The following is a 24,120-nucleotide window of genomic DNA, read 5'->3' on the forward strand; positions in this document are numbered from 1 at the left end:
ATTGGAAATGTTCCTCTCCAATTGCAAAACGTAGCCAACGCTGGTGTGAAACTGCAATTGGCACATGGAGATAGGCATCTCTGAGGTCGATGGATGCCAGGAAATCCCCTTGGGTCATTGAGGCAATGACTGACCGCAGAGACTCCATGCGAAAATGCCGCACCCGAACATGCTTGTTGAGAAGCTTGAGATCCAGGATGGGCCGGAAGGAACCGTCCTTTTTGGGTACTAGGAAGAGATTTGAGTAGAAACCTCTGAACCGTTCCCGGGCGGGAACAGGTACAATTACTCCGTTGGCCTGCAAGGATGCCACGGCCTGAGAGAAGACGGCGGCCTTGGAGCAGGGGGGAGTTGACAGAAAAAAATCTGTCTGGCGGGTTGGAAGAGAATTCTATCCTGTAGCCGTGGGAGATGATATCCCGCACCCACTGATCGGAGACATGTTGAAACCACGTGTCGCCAAAGTGGGAGAGCCTGCCACCGACTAAGGACGTTGCTGGCGCGGACAGATAATCAAGAGGAGGCTGCCTTAGTGGCAGCAGCTCCTGCGGTCTTCTGTGGACGCGCTTTTGTGCGCCAGTTGGATTTTTGGTCCTTGGCTGAGTTAATGGACGAGGCCGAGGGCTTAGAGGACGACCAGTTGGAGGAACGAAAGGAACGAAACCTCGACTGATTCCTACCCTGGACAGGTTTCCTGGTTTTGGTTTGTGGCATGGAAGTACTCTTCCCGCCAGTAGCTTCCTTAATAATTTCATCCAGCTGTTCACCGAACAGCCTGGACCCCGCAAAAGGGAGTCCAGCAAGGTACTTCTTTGAAGAAGCATCTGCCTTCCACTCTCGAAGCCACAAGATCCTGCGGATAGCGAGGGAATTAGACGAAGCCACCGCAGTGCGGTGAGAAGCCTCCAGCATGGCAGACATGACATAGGATGAAAAAGCTGAAGCTTGGGAAGTTAAGGTAACCATTTCGGGCATAGATTCCCTGGCGAGGGAATGCATCTCCTCTAGAGAAGCAGAGATGGCTTTGAGAGCCCACACTGCTGCAAAAGTTGGGGAGAACGAGGCCCCTGCCGCCTCATATACAGATTTGGCCAGAAGGTCAACCTGGCGGTCAGTGGAATCCTTAAGAGAGGTGCCATCAGCCACTGATACAACGGTCCGGGCTGAGAGTCTAGACACCGGGGGGTCTACCTTTGGTGAATGAGCCCACTCCTTGACCACCTCAGGTGGAAAGGGAAAACGGTCATCAGAACCACGCTTTGGGAAGCGTTTGTCAGGACAGGCCCTAGGCTTGGTCACAGCGGCCTGAAAACTGAAGTGGTTAAAGAACACACTCTTTGTCCTCTTAGGCAAGGTAAACTGGTGCTTTTCTGCCAGAGAGGGTTGCTCCTCTGATACTGGCGGATTGAGATCCAGTACAGAATTAATGGACGCAATCAAATCACTAACATCTGAGTCACTTTCGGACAGATCAATGGGGCACATGGAGTTAGCCTCCGAGCCCCCTATAAAGGCATCCTCCTCGTCCTGCGAGTCAGCTTCTGAAAAAGAGCCGCGGGACGAGGAAGGAGAGGGAGCCCTGCGTCTCCTCTTAGGAGGACGGGGTCTGGGACCAGATGATGAATCCTCTGTGAGCTCCGGTCCTGAGAGAGCCCTAGCAGCAGAGGCACCCTGTGAAGGGGGCTGATGCATGTTCAGCAAAGTCCTGGACAGCTGTCCCATTGAGTCGGCAAAAGATTGGGAGATAGACCTAGATAAGGATTCTACCCAAGCCGGGGGTTCAGCCACAGGAGCCGGAGCAGCCGGAGAGACCACTGGGGGTGCGATTCCAGGCTGAGGCATCGTCAGGTTAGAGCAGGCATCACAATGTGGATAGGTGCTCGGTTCAGGCAGTAGGAGCTTACATGCAGTGCATACTGAATACAGCTTTGGAGCCTTGCTCCTCGTGTGAGACATGCTGCTGGAGTGGGGGCTCTGCCAGAATGACCCCTAGAGAGTATATACAGAGGTCCACAACCAGAGGTTGTGGCTTACCAGACCACTGGAGCGGTGTTGTGTGCCCTCCAGATCCCGAAGCCCGGACCCCCAAGCACCTCAGCAGGGATGCTGCAGACCAGTGCTGATCGCAGGGAAAAACGCTGAGAAAATGGCCGCCGGAGCGAAGAGAGGGGGCGGGACTTACTCTGGGAGCGGGATCTGGAGGGCCATAGAGACTTACAGGGGAGGAGACATGTACCCAGTGAGGAGTGTCCCTCCCCTGTGCAGAACGGCCGCTGGGCGGAGCCGCGCTGTCCCTCTGCATGAATGACATGCGAGGGCAGTGAAACCGAAAGTAGGCCTCCGGCGAAGTCGGGGCCTAAATTTAAGCGGTGCGGCCGGCGCGCAGGCACCATCGGCGCGGTTCTCAGGCGACAGCCAGAGAACCCGCCGGAAATGTCATAAAACTCACTCAGCACACTCTCCCACAACAATAAAGTACAGGGACCCCCAATATATAAACGTCTCAGGTACTTAGCTTGCTGAGACGCAGGGTTCCAAGTCCCTGAGGATGAGTGGTCCGGTCCAGCAGGATCCTGAAGGGCTGCGGATGGAGACCGGTCTCCTGCCAAGCATGGAGAACCGTGCTGGCTCCCACTTCAAGCCAGAGCCCAGGAGGGATGGTGAAGGAGCACGGCATGTAAGGCTCCAGCCTTGGAATCAACCTTAACAGCACCGCCGACACAGTGGGGTGAGAAGGGACATGCCGGGGGTCCAAGCTTGGACCCGCTTTTCTTCAAACTCTTTCCATAAATCAAAAATCAGATGAGAATGCATGTGTGGATGTATGCCTCCTGAACACAAAGCGATAAACTGGCTAAATCTGGTTCTCCAGGGGGTGTATAAGCTCAGAGGGAGGAGCTACACTTTTGAGTGTAGTACTTTGTGTGTCCTCCGGAGGCAGAAGCTAAACACCCAATGTCTGGGTCTCCCATAGGAACGATAAAGAAAACCTCCACGGTCACGTACCTCATTGAATTGGTTGAAGTTTAAACCCTAGAGTTAAAAAAAATAAGTGCTTAATCTGGCAATTTCAAGGTATGGGACCGACTAGGAAACTAGAATTACTAAAGCCCTTTACTCTCTCCCTGCTGTAAAAGCAGACAGATAATGGAGGAGAGAAATAGATGCAGTTACACAGATGAACCTGTGTAGCTTAAAGAATTATAAGTTGAATATCTACAGTGGAAAATTGCTAATTGAAGTCCTGTGATTACAGCAGCAGCGGCATGGATTCAAAACAGTGTAGAGGTATAGCAATGGCAAGGTTATCAAGGCTTTGCTGGCAACTGTAAAGTGAGCAGGGGGAGAAGATAGGAGAGGTCTAGGGGACAAATGGTTAAGCTTTAAGGGAATCTGTCACCAGGTTTTTGCTCCCCCATCTGAGCAGCATAATGTAGAGCCAGAGACCCTGATTCCAGAGGTGTCACACTTACTGAGCTGTTTGCTGTCATTTTGATACAATCAATGTTTTCTCTACTGCAGATCTAGCAGTTATACAGAGCTCATGAATATGCTGGACTGCCTGCACCACGCTAAGTAGTCATGTAATGATAATCTACTGCTGATTAAACAGTGATTGTATCAAAACTACACTAAGGCTATATGCACAAGCTGCAGTTTCTGCCACGTTATTGTCACTTTTTTGGTGCAGTTTTGATGGCAGAAAGTTCTCACTTTTGACTTCCCAGCAAAGTCTATGAGAATTCAGACCTGCTGTGCGCACGTTGCAGTTTTTTTGGCTGCAGTTTGTCACAAACTTCTGCCAAAAAAACCTGCAGAATGTTGTATATTCCTGCATTTTTGGCTTGCTTCTACTGGAGAAAAAAAAAAAAAATTTTTACACACATTTTCAGGCACTCTGGGACAAGGTGCAGTTTTGGGTGCAGAAAAAATTTGCAGCGTTTTTTCCTGATTTTTTTTTTTTTTAGCCCTTCCAGGCATTTATTTCACACAAAATGCATGGCAAAAAGCAGCACCAAGACTGCATGCATTTTTTTGGTGCGTTTTTCTACCGCAAGATGAGCTTCTGTACCTAAGCAGCCCAGTAAATGACATCGCTGGAATCAGGATCTCTGTCCCTACATTATGCGGCTCTCAGATTAGGTTGCAAAAACCTGGTGACAGATTGCTTTTAAAAGGGAAACACTTGACAAAAAGGTACTGTGTATGAGGATCTAAGAGCGCTGTCTGTTCTCACTGGAGGTAGACTAAGAAAATAAAAAAAATAAAAAATAAAAGATATTTCTTGTAGTGCACAAATACAACTCTTACAATATATAACTTAAAAGTATTAAATAATAAACAAATGGCTGCCATTTGGCAATTCACGAGAAGCAGCCATGAAAAAAAAAAAAACCCTATTGGTCTAATCAGCATGGAAAAGAAATCCAAACTGTGTAAACAAGCTCTAAATCACAATATAACCAAACACTGGCAGTAGGGCAAACATGTATGCAGCATTATAAGATGAGATTGTATGTATGTATAATATAATATTTATATATATATATATATATATATATATATATATATATATATATATATATATATATATATATATATATATATATATATATATATATATATATATATATATATATATTTATTTTCATATGAAAAAGTTTGGGCACCCCTATTAATGTTAACCTTTTTTCTTTATAACAATTTGGGGTTTTGCAGCAGCTGTTTCAGTTTTATATATCTAATAACTGATGACTGAGTAATATTTCTGGATTGAAATGAGGTTTATTGTACTAACAGAAAATGTGCAATCCGCATTTAAACAAAATTTGACCGCTGCAAAAGTATGGGCACCTCAACATAAAAGTGACATATTTTGTAGATCCTCCTTTTGCAAAAATAACAGTCTCTAGTCGCTTCCTGTAGCTTTTAATGAGTTCCTGGATCCTGGATGAAGGTATATTTGACCATTCCTGTTTACAAAACAATTCCAGTTCAGTTAAGTTTGATGGTCGCCGAGCATGGACAGCACGCTTCACATCATCCCACATATTTTCAATGATATTCAGGTCTGGGGACTGGGATGGCCATTCCAGAACATTGTAATGGTTCCTCTGCATGAATGCCTGAGTAGATTTGGAGCGGTGTTTTGGATCATTGTCTTGCTGAAATATCCATCCCCTGCGTAACTTCAACTTCGTCACTGATTCTTGCACATTGTCAAGAATCTGCTGATACTGAGTTGAATCCATGCGACCCTCAACTTTAACAAGATTCCCAATGCCGCCATTGGCCACACAGCCCCAAAGCATGATGGAACCTCCACCAAATTTTACTGTGGGTAGCAAGTGCTTTTCTTGGAATGCCGTGTTTTTTTGCCTCCATGCATAACGCCTTTTTGTATGACCAAACAACTCAATCTTTGTTTCATCAGTCCACAGGACCTTCTTCCAAAATGTAACTGGCTTGTCCAATTGTGCTTTTGCATACCTCAGGCGACTCGGTTTGTGGCATGCTTGCAGAAACGGCTTCTTTCGCATCACTCTCCCATACAGCTTCTCCTTGTGCAACGTGCGCTGTATTGTTGACCGATGCACCTTGACACCATCTTCAGCAAGATGATGCTGCAGGTCTTTGGAGGTGGTCTGTGGATTGTCCTTGACTGTTCTCACCATTCTTCTCTGCCTGATATTTTTCTTGGCCTGCCACTTCTGGGCTTAACAAGAACTGTACCTGTGTTCTTCCATTTCCTTACTATGTTCCTCACAGTGGAAACTGACAGTTTAAATCTCTGAGACAACTTTTTGTATCCTTCCCCTGAACAACTATGTTGAATAATCTTTGTTTTCAGATCATTTGAGAGTTGTTTTGAGGAGCCCATGATGCCACTCTCAATAGAAGATTCAAATAGGAGAACAACTTGCAAGTGGCCACCTTAAATACCTTTTCTCATGATTGGATACACCTGCCTATGAAGTTCAAAGCTCAATGAGGTTACAAAACCAATTTAGTGCTTTAGTAAGTCAGTAAAAAGTAGTTAGGAGTGTTCAAATCAAGAAATTGATAAGGGTGCCCATACTTTTGCACCGGTCAAATTTTGTTTAAATGCGGATTGCACATTTTCTGTTAGTACAATAAACCTCATTTCAATCCAGAAATATTACTGAGTCCATTAGTGATTAGATATATGAAACTGAAATAGCTGTTGCAAAAACCCAAATTGTTATAAAGAAAAAAGGTTAAAATTAATAGGGGTGCCCACACTTTTTCATATGACTGTATATTTATATAAATATATATATATATATATATATATATATATATATATATATATACATATACATACATATACATACACACAAAAAAATCCTTATGAACTATGTAGTAACACTGCACACGTCAGCAAGTAAACTTGCCTTAATAGAGCAGTCTCACCTAGTGACTACCAATATGTTAAAAATAAACATTAATGATAGAAATTGATTGCTTATTTACATTCACACGGATCATTAGACGTTCATTATATTGTTATAATGAATAGAACATTTTGTTTTCTGTTGACGAGTACCAGCAGCTGCCAGTGATAATGAAGAGGGTGTGTATATACAAGTCGGTAGTAATTTGCTGCAAAGGTGTATTTTTTGGCACTTTTTATTAGAAGAATGAGTCCTGGCAATTAAAGGTGTTGTCCAGTCTAAGAAGAAAGCCCTGCAGTCATTCTATGTCACTGATCCACTGCACTCCCTGCACGGGTGGGCAATCACATGCGATTTGCATACTGGCAGTCACGTGCAGACTAGACTCCTGAGCTCCTCAACATTCCAAAGGAGAAGTCTAGTTGGCATGTGACTGCAAGTATGCAAATCCTGGTCATGTGACCGCCCACCTGCACAAGAGAACTGTGAGCTTTTGCATCGCACACTGTCATGATTCAGCATCTGCAGTCATATAGGAGTAATCGCAGCATTATTTTTTCCTTAGGCTGGACAACCCCATAAAGACAACAAGAGCAAGCAAATGGAAAAGTTCAAAGGGTATTACAGAACAAAACCAAAACAGGACTGTCTCCAAAAAGACAGTACCACTATAGTCTATAGGCTGTATTAGGTATTACAGCCATGCCCCATTTTTTTTAGGCAACTGGTCGCCTCATTCCTGGGGATTGTCCACTCATGCATGGCAGAATATTAGTTTCTTACATGCTAAGCACGTTAAGACCTATTATATACTAAGGCAAAGTAGCTTTTTTTTTTTTCTCTTTTGCAGCAATTTCTACAAATCTCCCAAGTCCATCAGGTGCTCCAAAAACTGAATTTGAAGATCTAGTTACGTGATCTGTTGAATAAGGGGGCTTATTCTCTGCTCTCAGGCAGGCCGCCGGAGCAAGACAACCAAAAATGGATATTTACTAAGGAAGAAAGTTGTATTTAACATTTTTTTTCGATTTACTTTATTAAAAATAAAACAAATATAATTTATGCTTTAAGAAAGATGAGAAGATAAGAATGTGGCCTGTGGATGCAGCAATGCTGCCGGCCTTCTGGCTGTCATATGTAATGAATGGTGGCCGAGCAGGCGCAGTCAGTATTCTGTCACTGGAGCTGCACTCACATGTGAGGGTATAATCCTCCGTCCTGGCCGCCTCTGTAGTGTGAGAATAGTGGTGGTAGTATATACAGATTTCAGGACGAAGAAATCAGATTTTACTTCTCTGGACACCTAATGCCACAGATTTGATTGCTCTTGCTCGGTCACCTGACCTGTGTCACAGTAACTGCATAGGGCAAAGAAAAATACAAAAATTGATTTGTGTCCTGGCCGGCTCTGCCTATAGTATGCCCCCTCTCCGCTAACTCTGCCTACAGTATACCCCTCCCTCTGCCTATACCGTAATCCCCCCCCCCCCATCAACACCGGCTCTGCCTATAACATACCCCTCCCCCCGCCGGCTCTGCCTACAGTATTACTCTCCCTCTGCCTATAGCGTAACCTCCCCCCCCCCTTCAACACCGGCTCTGCCTATAGAGCGTGCTCCCCCCCCCCCCCCCCATCAACACCGGCTCTGCCTACAGCATATCCCTCCCCCCGCCTATAGCGTAATCTCCCCCCCCCCCTTCAACACCGGCTCTGCCTATAGAGTGTACCCCCCACCCCGCCCCATCAACACCGGCTCTGCCAACAGTATACCCTCCCTCCGCCGGCTCTGCCTACAGTATGCCCCCAACGGCTTTGCCTATAACGTCACGCCCCCCCCCCCCCCCCACGCCAGCTCCACCTATCGTATCCTACTCATTCAAATACATGAGGGAGGGAAGGGACAAAAAAATTTTACTTAACGATTTTAGTGCAGAGATTTCTGCTGCAAATAATCAACGTGTGCACCGTTATACGTAAAAAGCCTTAGGGTAGGCAGTATTACTGTATTTATAGGCAACTTCTTATGAGAAAAAAAAAATGTATAACCATGAATTTTAATAGAAGTAATTTGAAGAAAAAAAAATACAGCTTTCTTCATAAATAAATATACATATGGTGGCACAACCCTTTTTTTTTTTTTTTAAAATGAATGTCCATCTATCAATATTTTAACTCGAAAATTTTGTGCCAGTTTTCTAATAAAAAGTTGTACCATTTTGTACCCAGTTTTTCTGATGCAGAGATCAAAAATCAGTCATTTTAAAAAACAGAACTTTCTGGCTTCTTTCATGTGCCACTAGAGGGCGCTTAGGAGCGCTGCCTGCTGCATTACCATAGAGTTACGTATACAGTGGGGAAAATAAGTATTTGATACTCTGACGGTTTTACAAGTTTTCCCACCTACAAAGAACATAGATCTGTCATTTTTATTGTAGGTACACTTCACCTGTGACAAACCGAATCCAGAAAAAAAAAAAAAAAATCCAGAAAATCCCATTGTATGATTTTCAAATAATTTGTATTCTATTGCATGAGATAAGTATTTGATACAATAGAAAAACAGAACGTAATATTTGGTAGAAACCTTTGTTTGCAGTTACAGAGGTCAGACATTTCCTGTAATTCTTGACCAGGTTTGCACACACTGCAGCGGGGATTTTGGTGACTCCTCCATACAGATCTTTCAGATTTCGGAGCTGTCACTTAGAAACATTGAGTTTCAGCTACATCCAAAGATTTTCTAATGGGTTCAGGTCTGGAGACTGACTAGACCACTCCAGAACCTGAAAATGCTCCTTACAGAGCCATTCCTTAGTTGTCCTGTGTGGTTTGGATCATTGTCATGGTGGAAGACCCAGCCATGACCCATCTTCAATGCCCTTACTGAGGGATGGAGGGTGATGGCGCCAAAATCTTGCGATACATGACCCCATCCATTCTCCCTTCAATATGTTGCAGTCGTCAAGTCCTTTTTGTGAAAAGCACAGCCAAAGTATGATGTTTCCACCCAGTTGGGATGATATCTTTGGGGCTGTACTCATCCTTCCGGCAAACAGTCGATACCAAAAAGTTCTAGTTTGGTCTCATCTGACCACGTGACCGTCTCCTATGCCGCCTCTGGATTATTCAGACGGTCATTGGCAAGCTTCAAACAGGCTTGGATATGTGCTGGAGTGAGCAGTGGGACTTTGCGTGCCCTGCAGGAGTTTAATCCATGACAGCGTAGTGTGTTACTTGCGGTAATTTTTGAGATTGTGGTCCCAGCTCTTTTCAGGTAATAGACCAGATCCTCCTGTGTAGTTCTCGGCTGATTCCTGACCTTTCTCAGAATCATAGTTAACTGACAAGTTGAGATCTTGCATGGAAGATCAAGTAATTTTGACAATCATGTTTCTTCCATTTTCTAATAATTGAGCCAACAGTTGTTGCCTTCTCACCAAGCTGCTTGCCTATTGTCCTGTGGCTCATCCCAGCCTTGTGCAAGTCTACAGTTTTGTCTCCGGTGTCCTTACACAGCTTTCAGTCTTGGCCATGGTGGAGAGGATGTAGTGTGATTGAGTTTGTGGACAGGTGTCTTTTAGACAGGCAACGAGTGCAGAGTAGGAGGAGCTTTTTAAAGTAAAAAAAATAACAGGTCTGTGAGAAACAGAATTCTTGCTGGTTTGTAGGTGATCAAATACTTATTTCATGCAACAAAATGCAAATTAATTCTTTTAAAATCGTACAATGTGATTTTTAGGTTTTTCTTATTTTTTTATTTCAGGATTCTGTCACTATTGAAATTTACCCAAAATAAAAATGACAGACCTCTCCAATCTTTGTAGGTGGGAAAACTTGCAAAATCGTTAGTGTATCAAATACTTATTTCCCTCACTGTATGTAATAAGATCCTACACTCCCTCTAGTTAACATGAAAGGATCGGAAAGCTCTGGATCAGAAAAACAAATCTCTGACTACGATAAAAAGAAAGGATTGTCCAGGACTTAAGATAGCGGTGAGCAGATTTGGACTGGCCCACTGGGGGGAAAGGTGAATCTCCTGGTGGACCCCTCTGCACAACCCACACGCCTATATGAGCAGTGCTTCATTTTTTAGAAACAAAACCAACATCTAATTGGCCACTAGACAAAGCACCCAATTTATTATTATCTAGCAGAATTACATTTATGTACTAGAGTCAGGTGATTTTTGCATGTAGCAGAAGATTTGCTCAGTGGTTAGCACTGTAGTGTTGGGGGTCGAGGGCTCAAATTCCACAAAAGAGTGTGTACGATACCCAATGTTTGTGAGGGTTTCCCCTGAGTACTTCGGTTTCCTCCCACCCTCCAAAGACAAAGTAATGAGGAATTTTAGATTGTGAGCCCCAATGGGGACAGGGACGATGTCTGTAAAGCATTGTGGAATGCGATGGCGCTATATAAATAAAAATGTTACCAGTGTGCCCTTGGTGTAGTATATTAAATTATGGAGGGTCTAACACCCCCATAGATCATCTCTTTGCAAGTCCAATGGCTGCCAGAAGTATGGTGCTGGGACACCAAAGAACCATATAGGTGAAATGAATGGGAGAGGCTATGCAGCACCCAAAAACTGACGCCACAGTGTATGGAGCTGTTGTGAGCTGGATCCGGACACTATTTACTTCCAGCCGCAGAGGGACCTGCAAACAGCTGACTGCTCAGGGTGCCACCAATATTTAAGGCTCACCTCACATCAGCGGTATTTTGCTGCAAAACTGGATCCGTTACAAATGCGTTTCGGTTCCATTCATTTCCAATGGAATCGCGGTAAGATGCGGTGACATGCGGTTGTGTATGACGCACGCAACCGCAGGTGTCCGCATCTTGCCGCGATTCCATTGGAAATGAATGGAACTGAAATGCATTTGTGACGGATCCAGTTTTGCGGCAAAATACCGCTGATGTGAGGTGAGCCTAAGGGGTACTTTGCACGCTGCGACATCGCAGGCCGATGCTGCGATGCCGAGCGCGATAGTACCCGCCCCCGTCGCAGCAGCGATTTCCTTGTGATAGCTGCCGTAGCGAACATTATCGATACGCCAGCTTCACATGGACTCACCTGTCCTGGGACGTCGCTCTGGCCGGCGACCCGCCTCCTTGTTAAGGGGGCGGGTCGTGCGGCGTCATAGCGACGTCACACGCCAGGTGGCCAATCGGAGCGGAGGGGCGGAGATGAGTGGGATGTAAACATCCCGCCCATCTCCTTCCTTCCGCATATCCTACGGAAGCCGCAGTGACGCCGGTAGGAGATGTTCCTCTCTCCTGCGGCTTCACACACAGCGATGTGTGCTGCCGCAGGAGCGAGGAACAACATCGGACTGTCGCGTCAGCGTAATCATGGATTACGCCGACGCTGCAGCGATGATACGATTACGACGCTTTTGCGCTCGTTAATCGTATCATCGAGCCTTTACACACTACGATGTCGCATGCGATGCCGGAAGTGCGTCATTTTCAATTTGACCCCACCGACATCGCACCTGCGATGTCGTAGTGTGCAAAGCCCGCCTAAGTCCTGGACAATCCCTTTAAGGAAATAATCAGGACATATTTTGAAACCATTTTGGTTACAATCAAAACTGATCTTCACTTTCATGCCCAAGTTACAAGGGTGAGAAATGTAAAGGGCTTGGGGGGGAAAAAAAAAAAAAAAAAAAGTCTGTAGTCACTGTATATGTCCATATTCCCCGGTATTGCCGGTACACGCGGATGGTTTCGTGATTGCAAGTATGTGATACTATCAAGACGCGTGTTTGGCTTCTCTCAATAGGAAATAATTGAAAGAAGTCAGCAAAGTCTAGTTGGCATGTGAATGCAAATCCGGCGTCCGCTCATACTGCCAATACCAGGCGAATCGTGACAGCGTGCAAACCGCAAGCCATCAGGTCTCAGCAGCTTACAGACGCTTGGCACAAGCCTGGACAACCCCTTTAAATTAAAATACCAACCATGTAGCTTGGGCTTAAAGCTGCAGTCACATTAAAATGATAAGATATGTAGTACATCCATGCATTAAATATAAAAACACATTCTGAGATGAAGTTATGAGACTAGTTCTCCGTTACATCCACAAGGCCACGGTTACTTCAAGTCAGAAAGTTTTTTAGTGTACAGGCATAGAATAGTCTCTTCAAGTATAATCGATTCAGCTCTGAGACCCGAATAGTGATGAAAACAAGCGGTCAGGATTGCCGATAACAGGGTTAAAATCAGGTCACACGACGAAGGGTATAATTATTGCCAAGGTTAAACCCTGCCTAGTCTAGAAGCTCTACGGAGTACAAGAAAATGGAAAAGTTATTTTGCCAGCAGAAAGACCCAGCCCAGAGAGACCTTTACTGAGCACAGATGTAAAGTATCTACGACTTGAATGCATTCAGACCTGTAGCAGGCGGCTGCTGCTGGGTCAGGGTGGCAGCCATTGCCACGGCGGCTGCGTTTGGTATGTTGCTGAAAGGCGTTGGTCCGGTGGTCACGCGGGGAGCGCTCTGCCACTTCTTCGCTTCTGCTCTCCTGGCTTCAAATACGTCTGTGGGATCGCCCAAGAACGCTTTCCGGTAACCAAGGTACTGTTCTTTGAGCATCTGAAGGAAAGCCATTGTAACGTGAAATAGAAAAGGCCAACAGTTTATAATAAGGGAGAAGTGTGAAGTGTAACGCAAGGTCGTGATTAATGACAACGGTATACCCAACTGGAGGAACATCGGAGGTGGACTGGGAGGATTCCACACCACGTCCCACTGAGAATTCACTGTCAAGGACCTAGAAGACTCCAAATGGCCACTAATTTTAACAAATTCACTGGCATAAGGTAAACAAAAATAATTAAATTATAACGCTTATTGTAGGATGGTAAAATAGCAATTACATCTCCACCACAATTACAGTATTTTTCCTCCCAAAGATTTGGGAGGAAAATGAGGGGTGCATATTATAACTCAAATGTATCTTACCGGGAGGTGATGGAGAGGGGTAGCAGGAGGTAGGCGCAGGGTTGGGGCCTGCGGGGCGCAGGGCCGGCAATGTTATATATTGGACTGGAGTATAGGCTCACAAATAATTCTAACCTAGCAGAAAGATTTTTTTTCTCGGCTCAAGATCTCATCTCTACGCAAGCGCTGCCTCCGACCCATTGATCTCCCAGCAGTAGACTTAAGGAAAATGCTGCCCGGAGGTGGCTTGTGTGCAGATGAGATCTCAACTTGTCATTGAGCCAATAGCTTAATCTGCGCATGAGCCAACGGGCGGGCGCCATTTCTTTGAAGCCCACACCCCTAACAGTTTCTGGACTGCCTACCTCACAGCATCTGGGACACCTGCCGGCCACATCGCTCGCAGCATCGACCTGCTCCACCACCGCCTCTGCCTCCTGTGACCCCACTCCACCACCGCCTCTGCCTCCTGTGACCCCCGCTCCACCACCGCCTCTGCCTCCTGTGACCCCGCTCCACCACCGCCTCTGCCTCCTGTGACCCCGCTCCACCACCGCCTCTGCCTCCTGTGACCCCGCTCCACCACCGCCTCTGCCTCCTGTGACCCCGCTTCACCACCGCCTCTGCCTCCTGTGACCCCGCTCCACCACCGCCTCTGCCTCCTGTGACCCCGCTCCACCACCGCCTCTGCCTCCTGTGACCCCGCTCCACCACCGCCTCTGCCTCCTGTGACCCCGCTCCACCACCGCCTCTGCCTCCTGTGACCCCGCTCCACCACCGCCTCTGCCTCTCGTGACCCTGCTCCACCACCGCCTCTGCCTCCCGTGACCCTGCTCCACCACCGCCTCTGCCTCCTGTGACCCCGCTCCACCACCGCTGCCATCCCAACCGTAAGACACCACCAGAATGTAAGACGGACCCAATTTTTTCTCTAAATTTGGGGTGCGTCTTATAAAACCATAAAATACAGTAAAGCCTATCCAAGCCAGTCGAAAAAGAATTTGCTTCCTTTTGTATCCAAGTGTTTTGACTGGCTTGGATAGGCTTTATTAAATGTGGTGGAGATGTAATTTCTATTTTAATATCCTACAATAAAAATTGCGTTTTAATTATTTTTCTCCACCTAAGCCAGTGATTACATCCCACTGAGGCCTAATTCACAGGGGTGTATTACAACTCTGGAAATTAAGAACCTCGGGGATCCTACTGCGACTCTGTACGCAAACAATTTACTGTACCTACAGAACACACAGGGTGAAAAACAGGGCCTGTGGTAGTGGACTGTATGTAATGCGCAAGACCAGGCAATGCCTACTAAAATTTAAAAGAGGGAAGAGGATCACCCAAAATGCCAATAATGCATGTTGGCTTGCATGGCATGGGAAATCTTTTCACTTTTTTCACAAACTAGTTTTAAAGAGGTTGGCCACTGCTTTTACATTGATGGCCTATCCTTAGAATAGGTCATCGATGTCTGATCGGCCGGGGTCTGACACCCTGCACCCCCGCCAATCAGCTGATCTCAGTGCTGGCATTGGCTGCAGGTGTTTAGAAATGCTCAATTCTGGAGCTGCTCAGTCTTCTGATGGCAGCCATGGCAGTGTTCTACACATCCACCTCCTATGGATTTGATTGGGAGGCGGATCTGCAGTACCGACCGCTGCTATTAGAAGACGGGGTAGCTCCAGAACGGAGCATTTACAGCGGCATCGAGAATAGCTGATCGGCAGGAGTGCCGGGTGTCGGACCCTGGCCGATCAGACATTGATGACCTATCCTAAGGATGGGCCATCAATGTAAAAAAGTTAAAGGGAACCGGTCACTAGATTAATGCTGCCTGAACCATAGCCGGCATCAGACCTTCACTGCATGATTGTAGCCAGTTATGTTTTACTCTGAAACACCAAGTTGTTTCAGAGAAAAGCTAGTTTGAGAACGAAGGGAATTATGGGAAAAGCTAGTACTAGTCTGGTGTGAGCCCAATTGGCTTCTCCTCACCCAGCTCCAGGGGAACGACAGATCAGATCTCTCGCTATTTCCATACGTGGGAGAAACCTATCAATCCCCTGGAGTAAATTTTCAGCGTAAAAAAACTGGGGAAAAACGGGTTTTTGCCGCGCTAAGGGACCACGAGCATAAATATAATAATTTGTTCTTTTATTTAGGTCATTCCAACGCGTTTCGGAGACTCATCTGCCTCCTTCCTCAGGGAAAAGAATCTTACAGACAAAGAGGATTTCCTCGTAAATCCTCTTTGTCTGTAAGATTCTTTTCCCTGAGGAAGGAGGCAGATGAGTCTCCGAAACACGTTGGAATGACCTAAATAAAAGAACAAATTATTATATTTATGCTCGTGGTCCCTTAGCGCGGCAAAAACCCGTTTTTCCCCAGTTTTTTTACGCTGAAAATTTGCTCTGTAACGGGGCCGCTGCTAAACCACCTAAGCGCTCATCCAAGTCTGCAAAGGGGTTGTGACTGGCACAACCCTGCCAGGTGAGTGCATTGCTCTTTTTCCTTTTTCACCCTGTAAACCGGGTAAGACCCTACTGCACCTCTTTCTCTCCCATCACAGCAATCCCCTGGAGTGGGACAGGGAGACGCCAACCAGGAGCTGCATCAGACAAGGCCCAGGTAAAACACACCCGGCTACAATCGTGCAGCCAGGCTCTAATCCCGTGCCTGAGGTTCAGGCTGCATCAATCTAGTGATAATTTTCATTTAAATCCTTCCTGTCGCAGCCAATTTTCACATTTTTTGGGACTTGTGTCCCCCCCCCTTTCTTCCAAGAGGCATAAAACTTTTATTTGATCATCGTCATTTTCTTAGAAAACATTTTTATTTTTCGGTAGATGGAGCGCTGTGAGGGATTCCTTATTTGCATGGAGACCTGTTTTTATTAATACAATTTTCGGATATCTACACAATTTTCAATATTTTTTTATTCAATTTTCTAGGGAGGTGAGGGGACTGATTAAACACATTTACAGCATTTCAATTTCTCTTTACGGCGTTTACCATACGGGACAATTAATTTTATATTTTGGACTGATCACTTTCATGTACATGGCTACACTGAATTTGTTCTTATTGAGCTTCTTTATTTTTAAAGGGAACCTGTCACTGTTTTTTCAGCATATAAGCTGCGGCCACCACCACTGGGCTCTTATATACAGTGTTGTAACATGCTGTATATAAGAGCCCAGGCCGCTGTGTAGAACATAAAAACACTTTAGAATACTTACCCAACAGTCGCGATGCAGTGCAGTTGAGCCATATGGGCGTCTCAGTTGTCCGGTGCCGGCACCGCCTCTTTCGGCCATCTTTGTTCTCCTTCTGTAGGCGGGGTGCATGACGCATCCTACGTCATACACACTCGCCGGCACTGAGGTCCTGCACAGGCGCACTTTGATCTGCCCTGAGCAGGGCAGAACAAAAAAGAGAATTTTGTTTACTTACCGTAAATTCTTTTTCTTATAGTTCAGACATGGGAGACCCAGACCATGGGTGTATAGCTTCTGCCTCCGGAGGACACACAAAGTACTACACTAAAAAGTGTAGCTCCTCCCTCCGAGCATATACACCCCCTGGATGACCAAATCGAGCCAGTTTAGTGCAAAAGCTGAAGGAGGACATCCACCCACAAGTAGAGATAGAGTAAAAACCCGGAATAACCGGAACCTCTGTCTACAACAACAGCCGGTGAAAACACACGGAACAAGAACTGCCAACACGCAACAGGGAGGGTGCTGGGTCTCCCATGTCGGAACTATAAGAAAAAGAATTTACGGTAAGTAAACAAAATTCTCTTTTTCTTTATCGTTCCTTATGGGAGACCCAGACCATGGGACGTCTCAAAGCAGTCCATGGGTCGGAAATAAACAGAAAACTGAGAAGTAGGCAAAATTTAACTTCACAAATGGGTGACAGCCGCCTGAAGGATGCGTCTGCCCAAGCTCGCATCTGCCGAAGCATGAGCATGCACTTGGTAGTGCTTTGAAAAGGTATGCAGACTAGACCAAGTGGCAGCCTGACAGACCTGCTGAGCCGTAGCCTGGTGCCTGAAAGCCCAAGAGGCACCGACAGCTCTGGTCGAGTGCGCCTTAATCCCCGGCGGGGGAGGCACCTGAGTACATTGGTAGGCATCGGATATGGCCGACCTAATCCAACGAGCTAGGGTCGGTTTAGAAGCAGAGAGACCCTTGCGCTGACCTGTGGTCAGCACAAAAAGAGAGGTGCACCGCCTAAGAGCAGCGGTGCGTGACACATAGATCCGGAGCGCCCGCACCAAATCTAAAGTATGCAACGCTTTCTCAAAGCGATGCACAGGGGCCGGACAAAGGGAAGGCAATGAAATGTCCTGGTTAAGGTGGAAAGGAGACACCACCTTAGGGAGAAAGTCCGGAGTCGGACGGAGAACCACCTTGTCTTGGTGAAAAACCAAAAAGGGTGACTCCGAAGAGAGCGCAGCCAAATCAGAGACTCTCCTGAGAGAAGTTATGGCCACCAGAAAGACCACTTTCTGTGAAAGTCGAAACAAAGAAACCTCCCTAAGAGGCTCAAACTGGGGTTTCTGTAAGGCCGTGAGGACCAGATTAAGGTCCCAGGGATCCAAAGGCCGCCGATAAGGAGGAATGATGGGAGATGCGCCCTGCATGAAGGTGCGCACCTGGGCCAGTCGGGCGATACGCCGCTGGAACAACACTGACAGAGCAGAGACCTGTCCCTTGAGGGAATTGAGGGATAGTCCTAGCTGCAGACCGGACTGTAGAAAGGACAGGATGGTCGGCAAGGAAAAAGGCCAAGGAGCATGGCCGGAAGAGCGACACCAGGACAGGAAAATTCTCCAAGTCCTGTGGTAAATCCTGGCCGAGGAAGACTTCCGAGCCTGAGTCATAGTGGAGATGACCTCGGAAGGAATGCCTGAAGCCGTCAGGATCCAGGACTCAAGAGCCACGCCGTCAATCTGAGAGCCACAGAATTCTGGCGGAAAAACGGACCCTGTGAGAGAAGGTCTGGACGGTCCGGGAGATGCCACGGCACCTCTACGGACAGACGGAACAGGTCTGGGTACCAAGCTCGCCTGGGCCAGTCCGGAGCAATGATTATGACCCGACGGCCCTCCATTCTGATCTTGCGCAAGGCTCTGGGCAAGAGAGCTAGAGGGGGAAACACGTAGGCCAGACGGAACTGGGACCAATCCTGAACCAGCGCGTCCGCTGCCAAGGCCTGAGGATCGTGGGAGCGAGCCACGTAAACCGGGACCTTGTTGTTGTGCCGGGATGCCATGAGATCCACTTCCGGAGTGCCCCACTTGCGGCAGATTGACCGGAACACTGCCGGATGCAGGGCCCACTCGCCGCTGTCCACGGTTTGACGGCTGAGATAATCTGCCTCCCAGTTTTCCACACCTGGGATGTGGACTGCGGATATGGTGGACTTGGAGTCCTCCGTCCACTGAAGGATACGTTGAACCTCCAACATTGCTAGGCGGCTGCGAGTCCCGCCCTGGTGATTGATGTAGGCAACTGCTGTCGCGTTGTCTGACTGGACTCGAATGTGCTTGCCCGCCAACAGGTGGTGAAAGGCTACGAGAGCTAGGAGCACAGCTCTGATTTCCAGCACATTGATCGAGAGGGCTGATTCGGACGGAGTCCAAGTGCCCTGTGCTCGGTGGTGGAGAAACACTGCTCCCCAGCCGGATAGACTGGCATCCGTGGTGAGAATCACCCAGGACAGGATCAGAAAGGAGCGTCCCTGGGATAGAGAGAGGGGCCGAAGCCACCACTGAAGAGAGCTCCTGGTCTGTGGCAACAGAGCCACAAGCCTGTGCAAAGAAGAGGTCCGCTTGTCCCAACAACGGAGAATGTCCAGCTGCAGGGGACGCAGATGGAACTGGGCAAAGGGAACCGCTTCCATTGAAGCCACCATCTGACCCAGCACCTGCATGAGGTGCCTGATGGAATGACGGCGGGGCCTCAACAGAGAGCGCACCGCCAGATGAAGGGACTGCTGTTTGACTAAGGGCAGCTTCACAAGTGCCGGCAGAGTCTCGAATTGCATCCCTAGGTACGTAAGTTTCTGGGTCGGGGTCAGAGTGGACTTGGGCAGATTGACAAGCCACCCGAATTGAACAAGCGTGGCGAGAGTGAGCGAGACACTCCGCTGACAGTCTGCACTGGATAAAGCCTTGACTAGAAGGTCGTCCAGGTAAGGAATCACTGCCAACCCCTGGAGGTGCAGAACCGCAACCACTGCTGCCATGACCTTGGTGAATACTCGAGGGGCCGTGGCTAACCCGAAGGGGAGAGCCACGAATTGGAAATGTTCCTCTCCGATTGCAAAACGTAGCCAACGCTGGTGTGAAACTGCAATTGGCACATGCAAATAGGCATCTCTGATGTCGATGGATGCTAGAAAATCTCCTTGGGTCATTGAGGCAATGACTGATCGCAGAGATTCCATGCGAAAGTGCCGCACCTGAACATGCTTGTTGAGAAGCTTGAGATCCAGGATGGGCTGGAAGGAACCGTCCTTCTTGAGGACTAGGAAGAGATTTGAGTAGAAACCTCTGAACCGTTCCCGGGCGGGAATCGGTACAATTACTCCGTTGGCCTGCAAGGATGCCACGGCCTGAGAGAAGGCAGCGGCTTTGGAGCAGGGGGGAGTGGACAGAAAGAAGGGAATTTTGTTTACTTACCGTAAATTCCTTTTCTTCTAGCTCTAATTGGGAGACCCAGACAATTGGGTGTATAGCTACTGCCTCCGGAGGCCACACAAAGTATTACACTTAAAAGTGTAAGGCCCCTCCCCTTCTGCCTATACACCCCCCGTGGGATCACGGGCTCCTCAGTTTTAGTGCAAAAGCAAGAAGGAGGAAAGCCAATAAACTGGTTTAAGCAAATTCAATCCGAAGGAATATCGGAGAACTGAAACCATTCAACATGAACATGTGTATACAAAAAAACAGGGGCGGGTGCTGGGTCTCCCAATTAGAGCTAGAAGAAAAGGAATTTACGGTAAGTAAACAAAATTCCCTTCTTCTTTGTCGCTCTATTGGGAGACCCAGACAATTGGGATGTCCAAAAGCAATCCCTGGGTGGGTAAAATAATACCTCGTAATAGAGCCGTAAAACGGCCCCTTTCTACAGGTGGGCAACCGCCGCCTGAAGGACTCGTCTGCCTATGCTGGCATCCGCCGAAGCATAGGTATGCACCTGACAGAGTTTCGTGAAAGTGTGGAGGCTGGACCAGGTAGCCGCCTGACACACAAGCTGAGCCGTAGCCTGGTGCCTCAAGCCCAGGACGCATCCACCGCTCTGGTAGAATGGACCTTCAGCCCTGAGGGAACCGTAAGCCCAGCAGAACGATAAGCTAGAGAATTGGTTCCTTGAACCACCGAGCCAGTCTTGATTTGGAAGCCTGCAACCCTTTACGCTGGCTAGCGACAAGGACAAGAGTGCTTCCGAGCGGCGCAGGGACGCCGTACGATCGATGAAGAGTCTGAGTGCTCTCACCAGATCTAATCAAGTGCAAATCCTTTTCACATTGGTGAACTGGATGAAGACAAACAGAGGGTACGGATACCCTGATTGAGATGAAAGGGGGGATTCCACCTTAGGGAGAAATTCCGGAACCGGACGCAAAACCCCTTGACCTGGTGAGACACCGGGAAGGGGACTTTGCACGACAATGCTGCCCCGACAGACACTCTCCGAAGTGAAGTGACTGCCCCTAGGAAAACCACTTTCTGCGAAAGGCGTGAGAGAGAAAAATCCCTCATAGGCTCGAATGGTGGTTTCTGCAGAACCATCAGCACCCTGTTCAAATCACAGGGTTCTAACAGTCGTTTGTAAGGAAGGACTAAGCGGCAAACCCCCTGCAGGAACGTGTGTACCTGAGGTAGTCTTGCTAGGCGCTTCTGAAAAAAATACAGAGAGCGCTGAGATTTGTCCCTTAAGGGAACCGAGCGACAAACCTTTTTCCAACCGAATTGCAGGAAGGAAAGAAAGTAGGCAAGGCAATTGGCCAGGGAGAAACTCCCTGAGCAGAGGACCAAGATAAGAATATCTTCCACGTTCTGTGGTAGATCTTGGCAGATGTGTGTTTTCTGGCCTGTCTCATAGTGGTAATGACCCCTTGAGATAACCCTGCAGATGCTAGGATCCAGGACTCAATGGCCACTCCATCAGGTTGAGGGTCGCAGAATTCAGAAGGAAAAAACGACCCTTGAGACAGCAAGTCTGGTCGGTCTGATAGTTCCCCCGGTTGGCCTACCGTGAGATGCCACAGATCCGGGTACCACGACCTCGTTGGCCATTTTGGAGCGACGAGGATGGCGCGGCGGCAGTCGGACCTGATCTTGCGTAACACTCTGGGCAACAGTGCCAGAGGTGGGAACGCATAAGGGAGTTGAAACTGCGACCAATCCTGAACGAAGGCGTCTGCCGCCAGAGCTCTGCGATCGTGAGACCGCGCCATGAATGCCGGGACCTTGTTGTTGTGCTGAGACGCCATTAGGTCGACGTCCGGCATCCCCCAGCGGCAACAGATCTCCTGAACCACGTCCGGGTGAAGGGACCATTCCCCTGCATCCATGCCCTGGCGACTGAGAAAGTCTGCTTCCCAGTTTTCTACGCTCGGGATGTGAACTGCGGATATGGTGGGTGCTGTGGCTTCCACCCACAGCAGAATCCGCCGGACTTCCTGGAAGGCTTGCCGACTGCGTGTCCCACCTTGGTGGTTGATGTAAGCCACCGCTGTGGAGTTGTCCGACTGAATTCGGATCTGCTTGCCTTCCAGCCACTGCTGGAACGCTTTTAGGGCAAGATACACTGCCCTGATCTCCAGAACATTGATCTGAAGTGAGGACTCTTGCTGAGTCCACGTACCCTGAGCCCTGTGGTGGAGAAAGATCGCTCCCCACCCTGACAGACTCGCGTCCGTCGTGACCACCGCCCAGGATGGGGTTAGGCAAGATTTCCCTTTCGATAATGAGGTGGGAAGAAGCCACCACCGAAGGGAAGCTTTGGTTGCTTGAGAGAGGGAGCCGTTCCTGTCTAGGGACGTCGGCATCCTGTCCCACTTGCGTAGGATGTCCCAATGAAGAGGACGCAGGTGAAACTGCGCGAAAGGGACTGCTTCCATTGCTGCCACCATCTTCCCCAGGAAGTGCATGAGGCGCCTCAAGGGGTGTGACCGACCTTGAAGGAGTGATTGTACCCCTGTCTGTAGTGAACACTGTTTGTCCAGCGGAAGCTTCACTATCGCTGGAAGAGTAAGAAACTCCATGCCAAGATATGTCAGCGATTGGACCGGAGTCAGATTTGACTTTGGAAAATTGATGATCCACCTGAAACTCTGTAGAATCTCCAGAGTAACGTTGAGGCTGTGTTGGCATGCCTCTTGAGAGGGTGCCTTGACCAGCAGATCGTCTAAGTAGGGTATCACTGAGTGACCCTGAGAGTGGAGGACCGCAACTACTGTAGCCATGACCTTGGTGAAAACCCTTGGGGCTGTCGCCAGGCTGAACGGCAGTGCCGCGAACTGAAGGTGTTCGTCTCCTATGGCGAAGCGCAAGAAGCGCTGATGCTCTGGAGCAATTGGTACGTGGAGATAAGCATCCTGATATCGATCGATGCTAGGAAATCTCCTTGGGACATTGAGGCGATGACGGAGCGGAGGGATTCCATCCGGAACCGCCTGGTCCTTACGTGTTTGTTGAGCAGTTTTAGGTCCAGGACAGGACGGAAGGACCCGTCTTTCTTTGGAACCACAAACAGGTTGGAGTAGAAACCGTGACCCTGTTGCTGAAGAGGAACCGGGACCACCACTTCTTCTGCCTTCAGAATGCCCACCGCCTGCAGCAGAGCCTTGGCTCGCTCGGGAGGTGGAGATGTTCTGAAGAATCGAGTCGGGGGACGAGAGCTGAACTCTATCCTGTAACCGTGAGACAAAATGTCTCTCACCCAACGGTCTTTTACTTGTGGCAGCCAGGTGTCGCAAAGGCGGGAGAGCCTGCCACCGACCGAGGATGCGGTGTGAGGAGGCCGTCAGTCATGAGGAAGCCGCCTTGGTAGCGGCGCCTCCGGCGGTCTTTTTAGGGCGTGATTTAGACCGCCACGCGTCGTAGTTCCTCTGATCCTTCTGAGGCCTTTTGGACGAGGAGATTGGACCTGCCTGCGCCCCGCAAGGACCGAAACCTCGACTGTCCCCTCCTCTGTTGGGGTATGATCGGTTGAGCCTGAGGAAAGGATGTATCCTTTCCCTTGGATTGTTTGATGATTTCATCCAGTCGCTCACCAAACAAGCGGTCGCCAGAGAATGGCAAACTGGTTAGGCACTTTTTGGAAGCAGAATCTGCCTTCCATTCCCGCAACCACAAGGCTCTGTGTATTACCACTGAATTGTCGGACGCAACCGCCTTCCGGCTCGCCGAGTCCAGGACAGCATTAATGGCGTATGACGCAAACGCTGACGTTTGAGATGTTAAAGACGCAGCCTGCGACGCAGACATACGTGTGACTGCCTTAATTTGCGCTTGAGCCGCTGAGACCGCTTGGAGCGCCCAGACGGCTGCGAAAGCTGGAGCAAAGACACGGCAATAGCTTCATAGATGGATTTCAACCAGAGCTCCATCTGTCTGTCAGTGGCATCTTTGAGTGAAGCCATATCTTCCACTGCAACTAAGGATTTAGCCGCTGGAGATAGGAGGTCCACATTGGAACACTGAACCCAGCCCTTGACAACGTCA

General features: G+C 48.3%; 1 protein-coding gene across 1 annotated transcript in view; it reads right to left on the reverse strand.

The window, feature by feature from the left end:
• NUP58 (nucleoporin 58) overlaps positions 1-24,120 on the reverse strand; it is a 136,581-nt gene that overhangs the window by 30,501 nt on the left and 81,960 nt on the right. The window contains exon 12 of the mRNA XM_075337376.1: positions 12,821-13,022. Coding sequence (XP_075193491.1) covers positions 12,821-13,022 — 202 coding nt within the window. The remainder of the gene's footprint in view (positions 1-12,820; positions 13,023-24,120) is intronic.

Source organism: Anomaloglossus baeobatrachus, chromosome 2 (genome assembly GCF_048569485.1).
Source record: "Anomaloglossus baeobatrachus isolate aAnoBae1 chromosome 2, aAnoBae1.hap1, whole genome shotgun sequence".
Lineage (NCBI taxonomy): Eukaryota > Metazoa > Chordata > Amphibia > Anura > Aromobatidae > Anomaloglossus > Anomaloglossus baeobatrachus.